This window comes from Phodopus roborovskii, unplaced genomic scaffold, assembly GCF_943737965.1.
Source record: "Phodopus roborovskii unplaced genomic scaffold, PHOROB, whole genome shotgun sequence".
Classification (NCBI taxonomy): Eukaryota; Metazoa; Chordata; class Mammalia; order Rodentia; family Cricetidae; genus Phodopus; species Phodopus roborovskii.
This window is the reverse complement of record NW_026126651.1, coordinates 10761535-10778556: the sequence shown is the minus strand read 5'-3', so window position 1 is coordinate 10778556 and position 17022 is coordinate 10761535. Positions and strand designations below refer to the sequence as shown.

At 32.3% G+C, this 17022-nt stretch overlaps 1 protein-coding gene across 3 annotated transcripts in view; it reads right to left on the bottom strand.

Moving 5' to 3' along the window:
* Positions 1-17022, bottom strand: part of Ube3a (ubiquitin protein ligase E3A) — a 72668-nt gene that overhangs the window by 14515 nt on the left and 41131 nt on the right. For all 3 annotated transcript variants that reach the window (XM_051174326.1, XM_051174328.1, XM_051174329.1), the window contains 3 exons: positions 15033-15331; positions 10187-11502; positions 1438-1582 (listed from right to left, as the gene is read on the bottom strand). In XM_051174326.1, the coding sequence (XP_051030283.1) occupies positions 1438-1582; positions 10187-11502; positions 15033-15331 (1760 nt within the window). The remainder of the gene's footprint in view (positions 1-1437; positions 1583-10186; positions 11503-15032; positions 15332-17022) is intronic.

The window sequence follows — 17022 nt, the reverse complement described above, 5'->3', positions numbered from 1 at the left end:
AGTATTAAAATAATTTGTATTTTTGAAAGATTAAAAATTGAAATAATTTTAAACAAAATAAGGCAAAAGAATTTTAATACAGTAGATATGTTTTTGCTATTGCTTGCATTGAGAAAACTACATATATAGTATCTGATTATCATAAGTGTATTTATTAACTGGTGGTATACAATTCTAAGAAGCCAACAAAAAAAAATAATATGGAATTAAGGTGACATTTCTGGAAAGGTATTTTTAAAAAGTTTTATTAAATTATTCAAGGCTTACCAATTTTCATTGACTAATGAAAGGTTAATTTACAGTCATATTTTAGCCACTCAGATGACTGAAAATTGCATAAGAAGCAAACTCATAATCAAATACAAAAATTAGATAAAGTTGATTACTTTCAGTTACTTAAGATACATGGCTAATGTGAGCAAATAGCTTTAAAAAAAAATCAATTTTGTGAAACTTCATCTATACATCATCATCATTATTCAAAACCTAACTAAAGAGATATTTTTTCATATCATTTCATCTATGGGAGCAAAAATAGAGACTTTTCTTCTTTTTTCGCTGAACATTAAAGATAAAAATATTTTAAATAAATTCATGATTTTTAACTTTTCTAAGTTAATTTCCAGTCTAATATGGTGAAGGAGAGTGGACTGCATATACCTTAGCATTTGGTAGAGTGAGGCAAGTGGGTTATGAGTTTAAACCCAGAAAACGCTAACACAATATAAAAAGACGGTCCACAACACCAAAACCAAAGTAAACAAACCAAAGAAGGCTTGGACAAAGAAACTTTTTTTTCCCTAATGGAACATTATTCAAAACCAAATAAAACAGCAATAAAATATGCTTTTTAGTTAATTTTGTAAGAATTTTTAAAAGACTTAAAAATGCTCATTTTCAGTTTTAATGATAAGTACAATTTTCTCTTTGAGCTGTAGGAGTATAAATGAACTCTATACTTTCTTCGCAACTTAATAGTTGTAAAATACTCGTTTTAAAATTATCCAACTCACACTTGAGTTCTACAGTTTGAAAAATATGTATATATGTATGGTTATTTATTTCCAAGGCAAGTTATAGATCCAGAGTATCAAAAACTCTAGTTGACAAGCAATAAGTGGGATAAAATGAAACAAATGGATCAGTTTGGTTTCAAGAACAATAATCTATAAAGTAACCAGAGTTTTAAAATTCATAAGGCATTATTCTCATGCCTTCAACAGCTTTCAAGCCTCCATTCTAAGGTTTTCCATATTAAATTTACCAAAAAGGTAATTGTTATCTACTAGAATATTTGGCTAAATTAGCTAAGAAAAAAGGTAAATACACAAGTAGTCAGATCCTAAAGATAAGCCATATACAATTCTTTTTCTGTGTATCATAGCTGAAAATATTTATAAAGCAAGTTCATAATCCAAAGACTAACACAATACTTACCAATATCTGGATTAAAGATTTCTTCTACAACCAACTGAAAAAATTCTTTGGAAACACCTCCTTCATCCACTCCTTGCTCTCCTTCAAATTCCACATACAGCTGCTTCTTCAAGTCTGCAGGATTTTCCATGGCAATCATCTCCAGCTATTGAATGAAAGGATAAAGAAGAAGACCAAGGATATTAGGATAAAAGCTAAATGCAAGTAAGTAGAAGAAAACAAGGAGTATTCACAAGAAACAATTTTGTTTCTGAATGGGAACAAGAAGCAAACTACCACCTAAAAGAGTATGGCAGAGTGCTAGGGACATGGTTCATTAGGTAAAAAGTACTTCATCTGCAAGTCTAAGAAACATCAGTTGGAAAGCTGGGCATTGGCAGCACACACCTTTAATCAAGCACTTGGGAGGCAGAGGCAGGCGGTCTCTGTGAGTTCCAGCTTGGTCTACAGAGCTAGTTCCAGGACAGGCTCCAAAGCCAAAGAGAAGCACTGTATCGAAAAACAAAACAAACAAACAAACAAAAACCCTCAGTCATACCTACAACACTATTTAAAACCTGCATCATGGCAGAGAACAGGCCACAAGATCTCTAAGGCTTGCTAGTTAGACAGCCTTGCCAAAATGGTGAGCTTCCAGTTCACTCAATGATCTTATTATCTAAAAGTGGAAGACACTTGCCATCATAGACCAGTGTCCAGATGTTCACACACACACATTAGCATGTTCATATGCATGAAGGGCAAACATATACCACACAACACATACAAAACCACCATGCATAAAACAATTACTTCTAACTTGGTAACAAAATTTTCTATTATTATATTTTTATAATAAATTAATATAATATATAAAACAAGAAATGAGAGCAAATTGAGGCAATAAAATGCCTTGACTACTCATCTTGTCATTTTAGCAAAAGAAAGCATAGAAATGTGATATATATTATATATAGTGTTTACTAGTAGAAAGTATAATAGATTTATAAATAATTTACATTTATTAGAATGGAAATGTAGAGTAAAGCCTTCCTAATTGCCATGTTGTAAGTGAAATAATTTTAATTAAGAAGTACACATTGGAAAGCCAGATGTGGTAGTTCAGGCCTATGAAACAGGAAAATCGTAAGTTCTAGGATATCTTGGATTACATATCAAGTCTCTGTTGTTAACACAATTCCCCTTCTGCCAAAACAAATTTATAGTTATTGCCACTTTTCGGTGGATTATAATGTCCCATGCAACATCCACAAAGGTAGGTGAAACTACACTTAGTATCTTTATTCTTCATTTAACAATTAGCCAAACTTGTTTCACTAGTACTAACTAGTATTAACTTCAGTCCATTATGAAATTAATATTAAATTCTAATGTGTTGTATTTAAACTGCAATTTGGTTTATGTACTTAAAACTTTGCATATAGTATTCGTAACTAATAATCCAATTTATTTTCAACATTGTTTCCAAATACCTGTTGCCTTAAAAAATTGGCAAAAAATATTTAAAGATGTTAAGGTCTTCTTAACTATTAAAAGAAATTTTAAAATGGGTTTGAAAAATATAAATGGCACTGGAATAAGTATACTATCTTCTTAAAGGAAATGCCTTAAGCAACAATAGTTTTTGGTATTCTAAGTATCTATAAAAAAATAAAATCTGGCCAAGTTGCCCTAGATCAAAGTTTTTAAAACTGCTACCTGCAATGGTTTGCAACCAGTAGTAATTAAAAAGAAAAAAATAAAAACAAAACAAAACAAAATATCATCACATCTAATAGTATCTACTGTTTTTGGCCAGATAAATTTCAATATACAGGTAGGTATATATTTTGTTTAGAATGCTAATTTTTTTTTTCTTAGTAGGGAATGCAGCCAAACCTTTTGGGGAGGGGGGTTTCAATTACTTCCTGAATATACTATTTATTTTTCTAAAACTCTCTCCCTTGGTCCTGTTTAACTCATTTTTATGTCTTCATGAGAGTAGATACACATGGGTAATTATACCTCAGATGTTATTCCTCATGATCTGTCCACCTTGATTGTCAATGGAGATTCTCCCACTGGCCAGGATTAAAGATCAGAAAAGGTTATACTGTCAGGACAGCAATACCTGACTATCAAGCATTAGGATTGCAGTGCCTATTTATTTTTCTTTTTCTTTAACAGGGTTTTGTGGATTGAACTCGGGTCTACTTGGAAGCACTCAACTATTGATCTATCCTCGCAGCTCACAACATAATTTTCAGGTTAGTATTTATTGAAAATTCATTTTTGAGGTCATATTTTGTTCCTGAACATATAAGAAACCAAATACTCTTTTGCAGGTCCTGTCACTAAAGATTAACATTTAACTATTAAGTTTCAGTAAATCAAGTCAACTTTCTAATATACAAAGAAAAGAGGATACTGCATGATGATAAAAGCTTAGGAATATATAACTTCTATAAACCATGCAAAATTGGTATTATCTTTCTAAAATATAGCATTACTTCTTAAAATTCATAATTTTATGTTCTCAAAAGCTCAAAAGGTATAGTCCTGAGACTCTACAGTCAAAAATTAAGTAGATTCAAAATTAACCTTCAAAAATGAAAAGAAAAAAGCACACCAAAAATGGTGCTAATTGAAAACCTGTCTTAAGACAGAATAACTTTGAACATTTGAATTTCACTGATTCCACACAACACTACTGTTATTTCTATGTAATTCATCTTAGTGATTTCTCCCAGTTCTCAACTTGCTAAAAATTTAAGAGATTTAAGTAAATTTTCATTTGCTTTTCCATCACAAAAGCGAAAGTGCTTTGATCAAATGTTACTAAATAGGAAAAAAAAAAAAAACCTGGTATTATTTATGCATTTGAGTGCTATTTGTATTAAAACATGTAAAATACTGATTCTAAAGCTTGTTGGTATTCTTAGCCCATTATGATTCTAATAAGACAATATATGTCTGTCCATATCTATCAATCTCTCCTCCATTTCCCCAAACACTGGTTACCAGAACACATAATATTGTATGTTCTATTATGATCATTGAAAACAAAATTTTCTACTTTTTTTTGCTTTGCCTTGAAATGTAAAATAAACACAATATATAATCAAATAAATTAATATATGAAGTGCTCCAACATTAACTATAAGGTTGTGGTTGCAGGCCGATGAGGGCTATATAGTCATTCTCTATCTAAAATAAGATTAGCAAATAATTATTTCCAGTTTAATCAGAATATTTAACCACAAAATTTTAAGGACAAAGATATTCCAGAAATAAAGCAGCAAATTATATAAAACCTATGGATGGATCATTTACAAATAAAAACCATCTAACAAGTAGGCTGCTGAAGCCACTTTACAGATGGAAATAATAAAAAGGCTGAATAATTTAGAAAATAGTAATTAAGAAGAGGAGTTCTAATGCAGGCAGCAAGCTTTAAAATACAGTTCAACTACTTCTCCAGAAACTAGAGCTAATGTTTGTTTTTACGTTTTGTGTACCTTTGTACTTCCTTCTTTGCCTTTCCACATTTTTATCAATACTCACATATTATTTGCAGAATCAGGATGTATTTGAATGTTGCAATTTAAAAATAGTTGGCAACTTAATTCTGTAGGAGGAAGTATTCAATTAGCTATTTAAGAAGACCATTCTCAATGTGTCAAAGTGGTTTTATAATTACCTTGTTTGAGGATACTGTACTACTAGCCTATCTTTTTAAAAACTGTAGCAACAAAACCAAAATATAATGTTTAATAATAACCTTTGACAGAGCCATAATCATAAGAAGTCATATTAAATTTTTTCTTAAAAATAATCCTTAAAACATATCACACACATACCTTGAGCCATTATTTCATCAATCAAAGACTAATTCATGTAGGAATTAATATTATACAATTATATCACTTTATATAATAGCTTTTATTTAAAACTGAATCTGTAAAGTCATGTTTTACATGTAGCTAGGTATATGAAAATGAAAACTGTTGGAATATGTCAATTTTGAAAAATATTCTGTATAAATCCTGGACCACATTTACATATCAAAGGATTTTATATGTATTTATATTTCTTGAAACATAAAATAGTATTGTCTTAACAGATAGTACTAGAGAAAAATAAAACACACAGGTCTCATCAAACTGTATTAAATAAAATACTGTGGTAACTACCACTTCCTAACTAGGCTTCTTTTCTGATAAGGAACTCTCGCTCTCATCGACTGTCAAAATAATTTTAAATTCCATATCTTTTTAACTGGCAAGACAAAATTCTAGAGAGGTCACTTTTTTACAAGCTGACCAGATATGAAAGCATTTCCAGTACTCTGAGTAAGATGATATAGTGACATAAAACATTCTATCCCCATATCTTCAAAGATCAAGATGATTCTTTCAAGTCCATCATTTAAAATATTTAGAAATCCTGAGTTACTACCTCAAATCCTATGTTGACATAATTTTTTAAAAAAAGAAAGAAAATTAAATAAGAATACAATTATTTAAATAGAAACAGCACTCAGATCAGCTCAACAGTGCTAACCTCTCCAAGAAAGGCCATTTACTCACTTTAGTAAATAACAATGACATAATGATCACAAATGCAATTGCCCTAATGAATTTAACTTTTTCATATTTTTGTAAACAAATGAAGACCAGTCTGTTGTGCCTTAAAGTTTAAATGGTTACAGCTGAGTCAAATGATTACATCTTAGGTTGTAAATGCAATTATAACATTCATTTCTGCAAATAAGACTATCACTAGTTTATTTTCCTCACATAGAACACTAAGGAGTTTAATAATTTTATTATTTTAAATAGTTAGATGATGCTGAGCCATTATGATACTGACTACTACTTCATTTTTCATTCTTATTCTAAGAAATTACTTTGAAGACAAAGTGAATATACCATTCATTTATATTAGAATAATTTCAAATAATAATACTAATTACTCTAAGCATAATTTAATTAATGAATAATTGATAGAATTAAGTACACACCAGAGAAAAACCCCATTATTAAAGCACTGTAGGTCAACTGATGACAAAACTCAAGTTCATAGCAATAGGCATTTATACTAATGGTAATTATAAAACCTGAGCTAGACAATGCTTCTAGACCCCTAATAAAAAGGGTTAGTGACTGGGCAGCAATTCTAACAAGTTTTTCTTTCACCCAGTTTCCTTCACTAGTATATGCCAGGTCCCAGTTTTTGGACTTTCCAATTCTTCATCTTAACCATTCATTTTGGTCTTCAGATTAACTATGTAAAATTCTAGAAATTAACTAAATTTAATCAAGTCCTATAACACCATCAACTCCCATTTTAGTCACAGTGACTACATTGTTTTTTTTTTTAAATACTGGCAATAATCTAAACATGCAAATTAAAACAGTCAATAACCTATACACCTCCCAAATAACAACACCTCCCAAATAACAACACCTCCCAAATACTGGTTAGCAGCAAAAAATGTACCAAAATATGTAAAGACTCCAAGGCTTCATATCAGAATCCCTAATCGGAAACACTAAAAGGCAAGACTTTGATTTTGTTGTTGTTGCTCTTTTGTTTTTGCATTTGGGCAACTCTCTAGGCTGTGAGGGTAGTCTGAAGCATCTCACATATAATATACTGCCTCTTCTTTGACACATATAATCTTGACCTCATACTCCTTTATAAACAACTTTTAAGAATGTATTTATGTATACACTATATCCTCAAAATGTTCTGTTCAAAAGGGAGAGGGGACATATGCTATTTTTTACTGAGAAGTAGAGGAACACGTGGCAGAGCACACATGTGAAGGTCAGAGGACAAGATTTGGACTTCACTTCTTTCCTACCATGTGAGTCTAGAGGATCAAACTCAATCAATCAGGACTGGTAGCAAGTAACTTTACCCACTAAACCATCTCAGTAGACTAAGAATGAATATATACATCTATGTATACAAATGCTTTATATGTACACATATGTACAAATTCTTTATATGTTTATTAATATATGTGAAAACATTCACACTAGAATTGTTATCATTCAAATATTCAAATGGAAGAAGGGATTTCATTAGTATTTATTTCTGTATTACTTTCTAACCAATAAGCTAAAAAAAAAAAAAAAATGAGTTAAAGAAGGCACAGGAGAAATACTGTGGTTATTTTTTTTTCTTTTTAGTAAGAGTAAAATTGTATTTTTACAAGAAGGCACCTTATATTTAATAAAATATTTCAAACATTACTATTCTATTGTCAAATAACAGGTCCTCTAAAAGCACCAGTTGGGGAAGAGTTGTTGGAAATATTTGAACTTAATGACACATGAAAGCAACAGACACACTTAGCCTTAAAAAAAAAAAAAAAAAAGACCAGAGAGTGCTTGTGCATTTGTGCACTAATAATTTCAGCACACAAAGCAGAAACAAGAGGATCAATTTACTGACCTCTCTAACTTTAAAGTAACAAGTCTAATTAACAACTGAAAATTAAGATTCAATAGAAAACTTACAAAAATAATCTTTTCTAGGTGTCATTTGTAACTAAGGAAAAAAACTTAATTCCTTCTTAGCTCTTAAGTTTAGGGTACTGAAGCTGTCATTATTTTATTAATGCTGAATTCACAGCAGAACTTATCATTCCTTCTCTATAAAACCTTAATTTGCAGTTCAAAATGACTGAGTTGTAAGCAAGCGTGATCAACAGGAATTACTGTCAAGTTGTTTTATGAAAGGAAGCACAAGGTTTAAAAAACAAAAGGGATGCGTGGAGAATAATACACAGAAATAGAAAGAATTAAGTTACCGAGTCAGTTCATCAGTGGGATCTTTTTAAATATTGCTTTGCTGTAAACCTCCTCCTTTCTGTTACTAAATCTAATGTGACTTGCTGTTAATGTTGCATATTGGGGCCATCAACTAAGGCTTGTGTCTTATAGTTACATATGTTGGAAAAAAGAAAGAAATCTGGGGTGGTAGTTAAAATGGCATATAAAGATGAAGAAGAGAACAGGAGGAAAAGTAGCAAAATGAAATGCAAAAAGGGATAAAGAATAAAAGCAGCGTAGAATCTTCTCAATAAGTACTAGCTCTTTTTAACTATATTGCTTACACAAGAGACAGACACACAGAACTATTGAAGGCAAGGGATTCTGTAAACTGGTACTAGTTTAGTACAGACATTATCTAATGAATTACGATTTATGTAACATGTCAAAGTATATAATCAGTTGACATGAGCAATATTCATGACAACAATTTGTTAGCATAGCTATAAGGCTTACTGTAATTTCATTCCAACACTTCTTTAATAAAAGAGCTTTAAATAAAAACTGGCTAATTTTCTCTTAAAGGATAACTTTAAAAAATATACAAGTATTATCTAAATTTTTACTGGTTCTTACCATCACTTTATTACAGGAAAAAAAGGGGGGGGATAAAAAAATCTGGTAGGAAAGATGGATAATTTTTATTAAATCTGAACTTAGTTCAGTATTAATGACATTTCAAATTTAGACAGGTTTATACTAAACCAAAAATCCTTTTTCAATTTTCAAATATTATTTGTTAGTTATCTGTTACAGGTTCTTATTATTTGTTGGTATATACGAACGATAATTGTAACAGGTACTAAATTTTACATCATGTTCAAAAAAAAAAAAAAAAAAAAAAAAAAAGAACTAGCACTGACAGGAATAAATAATACCATAGAATAAAGTCCTGAACTTTGTTAAATATAATTCCGTAAAAATATGACCAGAAATTGGCAAACCATACTTTGGTTTAACTGACAGGGACACTGTATCTCTTATCATCTGTGGAACGAACAGACAAGAAGCAATGTCATCTGAAGAAATGGGTGTTAGAAGTACCTGACTTCCCAGTTAAATCTTCTATATTTGATTTGGAAAGTTGGTAACATTAATTACCCAAATTTCCAGAAGTCTCAAGACTTACATTATTACATTAAAAAAAAGAATCTGACAATATCAATACAAGACAGAGTCACTTAGTGGCTTAAAAATCCAAAGTCTCACTGACAAAATGGATCAACCTATCCTGGTCATATTATCAGGCTCACAATAATGAGTTTTACATAATGAAATTTGCTAGGCACCACCTCTTATACGTTTAAAATTCAGACTTAACTGTATTGCTTCTCCCAATTATACCTATATTCATTCTTAACACTGGGTATCACATTTCCCTTTGTCATTTCTGCTCTTCCAGTCTTTGAAAATAGACTTTTCTTCTGAGTGGAAACATATGGGGCTGGCTATCATTATTTAGAAAATCCATTGCTTTTTAGTGTTTTTTAAGAGAGAGAAACAGTTAAGAGGGGAGGAGGGGAGATAGAATGTTAAATGGAGAAAAACCATATGTGCAGGTCGGAGCACATCAAGTGTCAGCCTTTGCCTTCTACCTTCTAGTTATTCCCACTTTATACATCAGCCTATCTGATCCACAAGCTTCTGGTTCTGCCTGTGCCTTCCATCTTGCTTTAGTGTGTGGTATTACAAATGGTACTACCACATCATGTTTTATACATGTTCAGGGAATCTAATCTTAGGTTCTCACGTTTGCATAGCAAACTTCACCCACTGACTCATCTCCCCAGCAACTGAAAAATCTACTCTTCAAACAGAGAATCAATAGAGTAGCAAGAAAGGTATAGTAATAAAATGAACACACTGAAATATATCACTTTGGAGTTTTTAATTTAATTTTGATTTCAAATAACAGTCAAACTTACCCGGACAAGTGCATCATCTATGATATGGTCACGTCTGACTTTGAGTCTCAAATATGGATTCAACTGCTGTCCTTGAACGAGGCTGTAGAGAACAGTGATTCTACGTTCACTGTACATGCGAATTCTATTATCATAATATAATCCCAAATTCTTTGTGACAGCATTCAATATAAAGGGACATGTCATAAAAGAGAATTTGTTTTCTGTTTCAACTTTGAAAAAGGTATAATCTTTATCCATTTCCAGAACATCATTCAGTGGTTCGTTAATGAATTCTTCAAAGGAGATAAGTGGTTTGCGACAATCTAGAGTCTTAACACCGAGTTCAGTTTCTATTGGGTCCACTCGAGGACCTTTCTTGTTTCTTCTTTCCTCTCCCAAAAGCTCCTGCAGTGTCAATTCACTGGACTCAGGTAAGGGCTCTTCATCTTCTTCCTCATTGTGATTTGTGTCTATTTCCCCTCCTACTACATTTGCATAGTAAACCATTTTCAAACATTTTGAAGCAGCAACAATGGCATCATCATCATTCACTAGATTCCGGCTATTAAATTCATTGCTTATGACTTTGTAAGTAATAAGTTGCTGAAATGTTTCCATCATTCTCCGAATATGGTCTGCACTGTATTTAGACCAAAGTCTAATCAGTTTTCCTTGAGCTGCAAGGGGTAGCTTACACATAGCCTTGCAAAATAATGGCAGGGCCATCTCCAGATATTCAGGACTGTGGAGGTTACTATTCTCCATTACAATAATGAATAAGTTGAGATAATTAGGATCTCGGGCATACACACTATGATATGTCAAGTCACATTCCACGTTAGGTGACAGATATACAAGTGCATTGAGAAAGGCAGTTTCTAACTGTTCATTAGCAAGCAAATTGGCGTAGACCCTTCTAATGGCATCAATATCCACAGTCACTTCATCAGGACCTAATTTTTGTACATTGTTGTCTCCCTGTGAGATATCACCCATCCTTGAACAACATGCTATTGAGTCTTCTTCCATAGCAGCAGCAGCTGCAGCAGCAGCAGCAGCAGCGGCGGCAGCAGCAGCGGCGGCAGCAGCAGCGGCAGCAGCGGCAGCAGAACATGCAGCCTTTTCCTTTTCATCTTCATCCTTGTCTTCATCCTTTTCTTGAAGAGATTTTAATTCCTCCTTAGTGTGTTGTTTGACTTTCCGAAAGCTCATAACCAATGCCTCAGCACTGGAAAAAATTCTTCCAATTACTCGAATTAAAGGGGAGTAATCATCACTCTCTCTACATACTTCAAGAATCTCATATACTATCTCTTCAGTTAGGTAATTCACATCTAGGAAATAGGAAGAAAAAGAACATTTATTGTTGTAATATACACAATTGTCAGAATAAGTAGTGGTAGAAAAAAACAGTTAAACACTCTGAGGTCAAAGATTTAGAAATTTTCAAAATTAAATCTAATTTACCTATCAACACATTAAACTTAGCAATTCCTTTTTCATTAAAGTACTACTAATAAACTCACCTTTTCTTTGGCATTCATTCAACAACATATAATTATTGTAATCAAGACATGTATTAGTATGTTTTATAAATATAAACTATATTTGTTACTTCACCACTATACTTTATTACAATCTTGATGAAGAGCTATTACACTAATATACTGAATATTCCCTGGCACTGTTCTCCGAAGAGTAAGGAAGCAAGGTTTTATTAAAAGTGTTCCTTGTATCCTTCATACACAAAGCAACTCTTTTTTCTACTTCTATATATATTAAAATATACATGACTATAATCTCAGCACTTAGGAGACAGAAGTAGGCAGATCTTTGTGATGTCAGACAAGTTCTAGGATAGCCAAGGATGTCACACAGAGAAACTTTGTCAGGAAAAAAACACCACCACCTTCAAAATAAAACTAACAGAAACCTCTTCATTTTATGTATTTCTCATTTCTTCCAGAGTTTTTATTCTTTGGCTGAGGAAAAGATACTACTACTCATGCAAACTCTTAAAACTGCTGCTACTGCTACTACTACTACCTGTTACCATGAGTCAGGTCTTCACAACCCTTAAAAGAGCAACTGCAAATTATTAGAAGCAATTAAAAACAAACAGGGAAGAAGCTAATAAAAGAAAGACCAAAAGCATCAAAATTGATGTCTGCTTTCTTCCAGGCACATAATTATAAACGTTCTAGCTTCCCTCACATTTATAGTAAATGTCACCTTTACCAAAGGCTTTACCCTTTTTGGTTAACAAAAGATATTTATATCTTACTGGAAAAAAACCAATGGCATTTTATATACTAAAATTTTAGAAATTAAATATCAAATAATAATGCTGAAACCAAACTTAACTATTTCATCAAAAAGTACCATACTATAATCATTAAATTAAATATTTAAGAGAGGATAATCTTATACTTATGTTGACAATCCATTCCTACCTTCACTGTGCCAAATATTTCCTTATATATACTCAGCAAGTAAAGATCCTTTTTTAAAAAATATTTATTTTAAATCCTGGCCGGAGTTTTCCCTCTCCCTCCTCTTCTCCAAGTTCCTCTCCCTCATCCCCCATCTCTTCCTACCCTTGAATCCACTTCTCAGTTTATGTTTAGAAAATGACAGGTCTCCCATGAGTATCAAAACAGTATCATATAAAAATCTTTACTATAATTCCTACATATTATTCAAGGTACCTACTCAACAGCAAGAGAGAATATAAAATTCAAGTTATCATCGATGTAATGGCTTCCAAAAGATAAACCAAGATGCACTACACTTTATATTCTACAAAACTAATCTGTGGCCTATTCCAAAACTATCAACACTTGTTTGTCTTATGATCTTGAATTCTTTCTTGAAAAAAAAATTGTTCTTAAATGTATTTATTAGAGGTAAGGGGATGATATATATTTATTAGGGGAAAAGAGATGGCCGATGTGGTGGTGGGAGGATATCCTGAATGAGTTGAGTTTCTCCTTCTAAAATGTGGGTCCTAGGAATCAAACTCAAGCCATGAGGCTTGGCAGTAGGAACATGTACCTGGATGAGCCAGCATGCCAATCCAAGCACTAATTCTTCAGTTTTGAAGAATAAGTAAGTATGAATGCACTAACATAGAGCTTATTCTAACTGAAAATATTACGGTATCTTCTTTGACCATTCAAATCTATCTACTTTCTCTGCAATGTTACCAAAAACAGGAATAAACATGCTTTTAGTAGATAAAATGTTTGACTCACAGCATACCAGTACTTGTTCCAAGTAGGGTTGCATCAAATATTTAACTGACAACTCTCTCTGCCCCTTCTGTGTGTGTGTGCGTGCGAGCATGTGTGCGTGCGTGCGTGCGTGTGTGGGTGTGTGTGTGTGTGTGCACTTGCCTGCACGCATGCGTATGTGAAAAGCATTGCAATCAGAAACACAAACAGTTATGGTTTGGATATCAGTGAAGCCAAGATAGTCCTTCCTTAGCTTCCCTAGTACCTGGACTACAATGCCACTCGACTCAGCTCAAAAACATTCAAAAATCACAGTATTTTATACTCTTAAAAAGTACAAAATAGTTTCATGTGAGAAAAAAGTTGTCATACACTGATAACTATCATCTAATTGCACTGAACAAATACAATTATCAAAATGAGAACAGTAATATGATTACACATGTATAATTCCTAATAAAATATTACAAAAATTAGAGTGATCCACAAAACAAGAAATTGAAAGAAAAAACACATGGGCAAAAATAAAACTAATACATCCATTATGTACTAGATTTTGCTACAGCTGGCATTCAACCATGGTGGCATATTGTACTTCATTTACTGTTGTTACTGTGATGCCCCTCTATGGCAGAAACATATAAAATGGAGCCAATATAACCTCCATATTCAACATATTGATATTTATACATATGTGAGCAAATTCATGAAAAAGAACTGGCTATATATTTTGAGTAGCAAAGTTTCTGATTTTTCTATAGTTCTATGGTGGAAATAACAGTATTAAAATGTAACAATTTTATTTCACTAATTCCTTTAAACATGTTTCAAACAACAGTGAGTCTAATCCCTTGGCAATCTGAAAAATTCTGTTACCTCAGTGTCAAGACTAAATACGTAGTGAAAGAATGATTGAACACCCATGAGGGAAAAGCGGGAAATTTTAAGAAGTTTCAAAATATAGGACCATTACAAAACGAACAGGTTGGTTACGGACATAACTCACTTGGTATTGTTTATCTTGCATGTAAGAAGACCTGACTTCCACCCCCAGTACCACATAAACCAGCTGTGTTGGCATAGTCCTTTATTCATTAAAAGCCCCAAGGCAGTCTCCAGTACAAAACGAAACAAAAAATCCAACAAGACCTGAATCCCTTGTGAGGATATAAAATGCCAGAGTTATAGAAGGCAGTATATGGAAAGGAAAATTGCATTTTTTAAATAACTATTGCAAATACTGCCTTACATTTTTTTTATCTACTTATACCACAGTACCTGAAGTTTCATAGCACATACCAGAATTTACTGTAAATGCAATATATGTAGCAAACTTTGTGGCCTAATAAGCTATTAGGCACAACAGAAATCATTACAAGTTGAGATCACCTCACTAACATATTAACTTTTAGAGTATAATCTGCTTTTGGCTAACAACTATTATATCAGTAAAATATAATAAAGTAACTAATTAAATTATAACTGTCCTTCACCACACCTTACCAAAAGAGTAGTTTTTACTATACTATGATATCTTTAGGTCACAAAAAGGCAAGAGAACAAAAGCAACACTTTTAATCTCTGGTACAGCTTTTAATTAACTATTTTTGATTGAAAATAGAATCTCTTACCTTTAAAGTCAGATTTGGCTCCTTTTCCATCCTTGTTCGTTTTTACCTCTGAGTTGTTAGGTGTACCTTTTGAGTTCTCAAGATAGGCTGAGCTTGCTCCTTTCTTGGAGGGATGAGGATCACAGAGTTTTGCATTAATTTTATAAAGCTCAAGGGCTTTAATAGCTGCTGCATTGTTATCCATACGAAGAAAAGTTGGACAGGAAGCACAAAACTCATTCGTACAGGCCTCATTTCCACAGCCCTCAGTTAACTGATGGTAGTAGCGTTCTATTAGATGCTTTGCAGCTGCTCGCTTCCTGTACCAGACATTCAAACAATAAGCACAGTGATCAGTATTGCTCAAAAACAAAGCCCAACAGATAAGACAAAAGTTAGCTAAGCAATGAAGCAATAAACTAATTATTTAGATGTAGAGACTACTATTACCCAAGTGTTAACTAGTAAAATATTTTCTATTAAATTGTGATAAAATATGTCATCTTATAAAAATTATCATTTTAATATAGTATGCTTTTCTTTGGTTTAAAAAGATAGGCTTAATTTGATGGTGTATGATCCTTAATCTGTTTAGCACAACAACTAAACACACAAAACCTTAAATGCACCACTTAAATGAATCACCTTGATGAAAGCTTTTCTTTTCACTATATATAAAATCACTAATTCATTCTAATAACTCTCAAATACTTAATTTGCAGTGAACGCCAAATCTGTAGAGTTTAAGACAAAAAATTTTCTCAATTAACAATCACAAGAGCTTTAAAAGTGAACAATCTAAATCTTGTATTATACCAAGTTGGAAAGCAGTACCTTGAGCCCAGCCTTATCACCAACCCTCTTCATTAAATCCTTGTCATAAGGAAAGATAAAGGTTTTAACTTCCATTAGAGTAAACTGACTTTACTTCACTTTACTCACTTTACTTCATGAAACTTTGAGCATGAAGATTAACATTTGATTATCATTTTTATTTTCAGGCAAAGTGATCAATAAAACTTAAGGAATGAATTATATCACCAACCAACAAGTTGTTCTACAATATACATCTCCATACATTGACTCTAAAATTCTATTCTTTGAGATTACCACAATTTAAATATAATCGTACTCCACAGTAATATAATCCAAAAATATTCTTTTAAATCTAAATTTACAAGCATAGGGACTGCAAAAAGGTAGAATCTACTTTCTTTCTTAAAACTCCATGCCATTATTTTGCTACTGAATAGAATTAAGTGACCAATTGCACCACTAGAAGTGAACAAGTAAATAGAGAACTGATAAATCTTAAAACTATGACTCCAAAGACAGGCAGATGGCACAGAATTGTATGTCAAAAACTACCAACTTATATTTAGTAGTTGTTCCTATATATTATCACTCATAATGTACAAACAGAGAACTACCCACAGGCCAAGCCTGGTGACCTCAGTTTGATGCCTGGATCACACTTGGTTAAAGGAGAAAGCCAATTACCACAAATTGTCTTCTGATTTCTACACACACACAATAGCCTATGTTCAGCCACACACATCCACAAATATAAATAAATGTAATGAAGCTTAAAACATTATTGAGTTAGAGATCCCACTTATGGAGAAAAATTGGTCAATTAATGAAGATGTTATTTCCCTGTATGTAGTGGAAAATCAGCATGTCTAAGAACAGTGAAATGGTTCTATAAACTGAAGGAGTTCACCAAATAATTACCAATGGCTTTCATGCTATATTCCTAACATATCCAGTGACCAAATAATAGACATAGGATAAGCCTGTTTGTTTCAAAATATAAAATAATTTTCTGAATGACATGAACTCTTTCATGCTTTTTATCCTAGCTATTTCCTGTAAGGATATACTTAAATAACAAAAATTACTAAGTATCAATGAGGAACAAGCAGTTTCAAACCTCCATCTACATGATTTGAAGAGGGCAAAAGTTCACTTATGTGTTTTTGAGTATTAATTTTGAAGTTCAAAATACTAA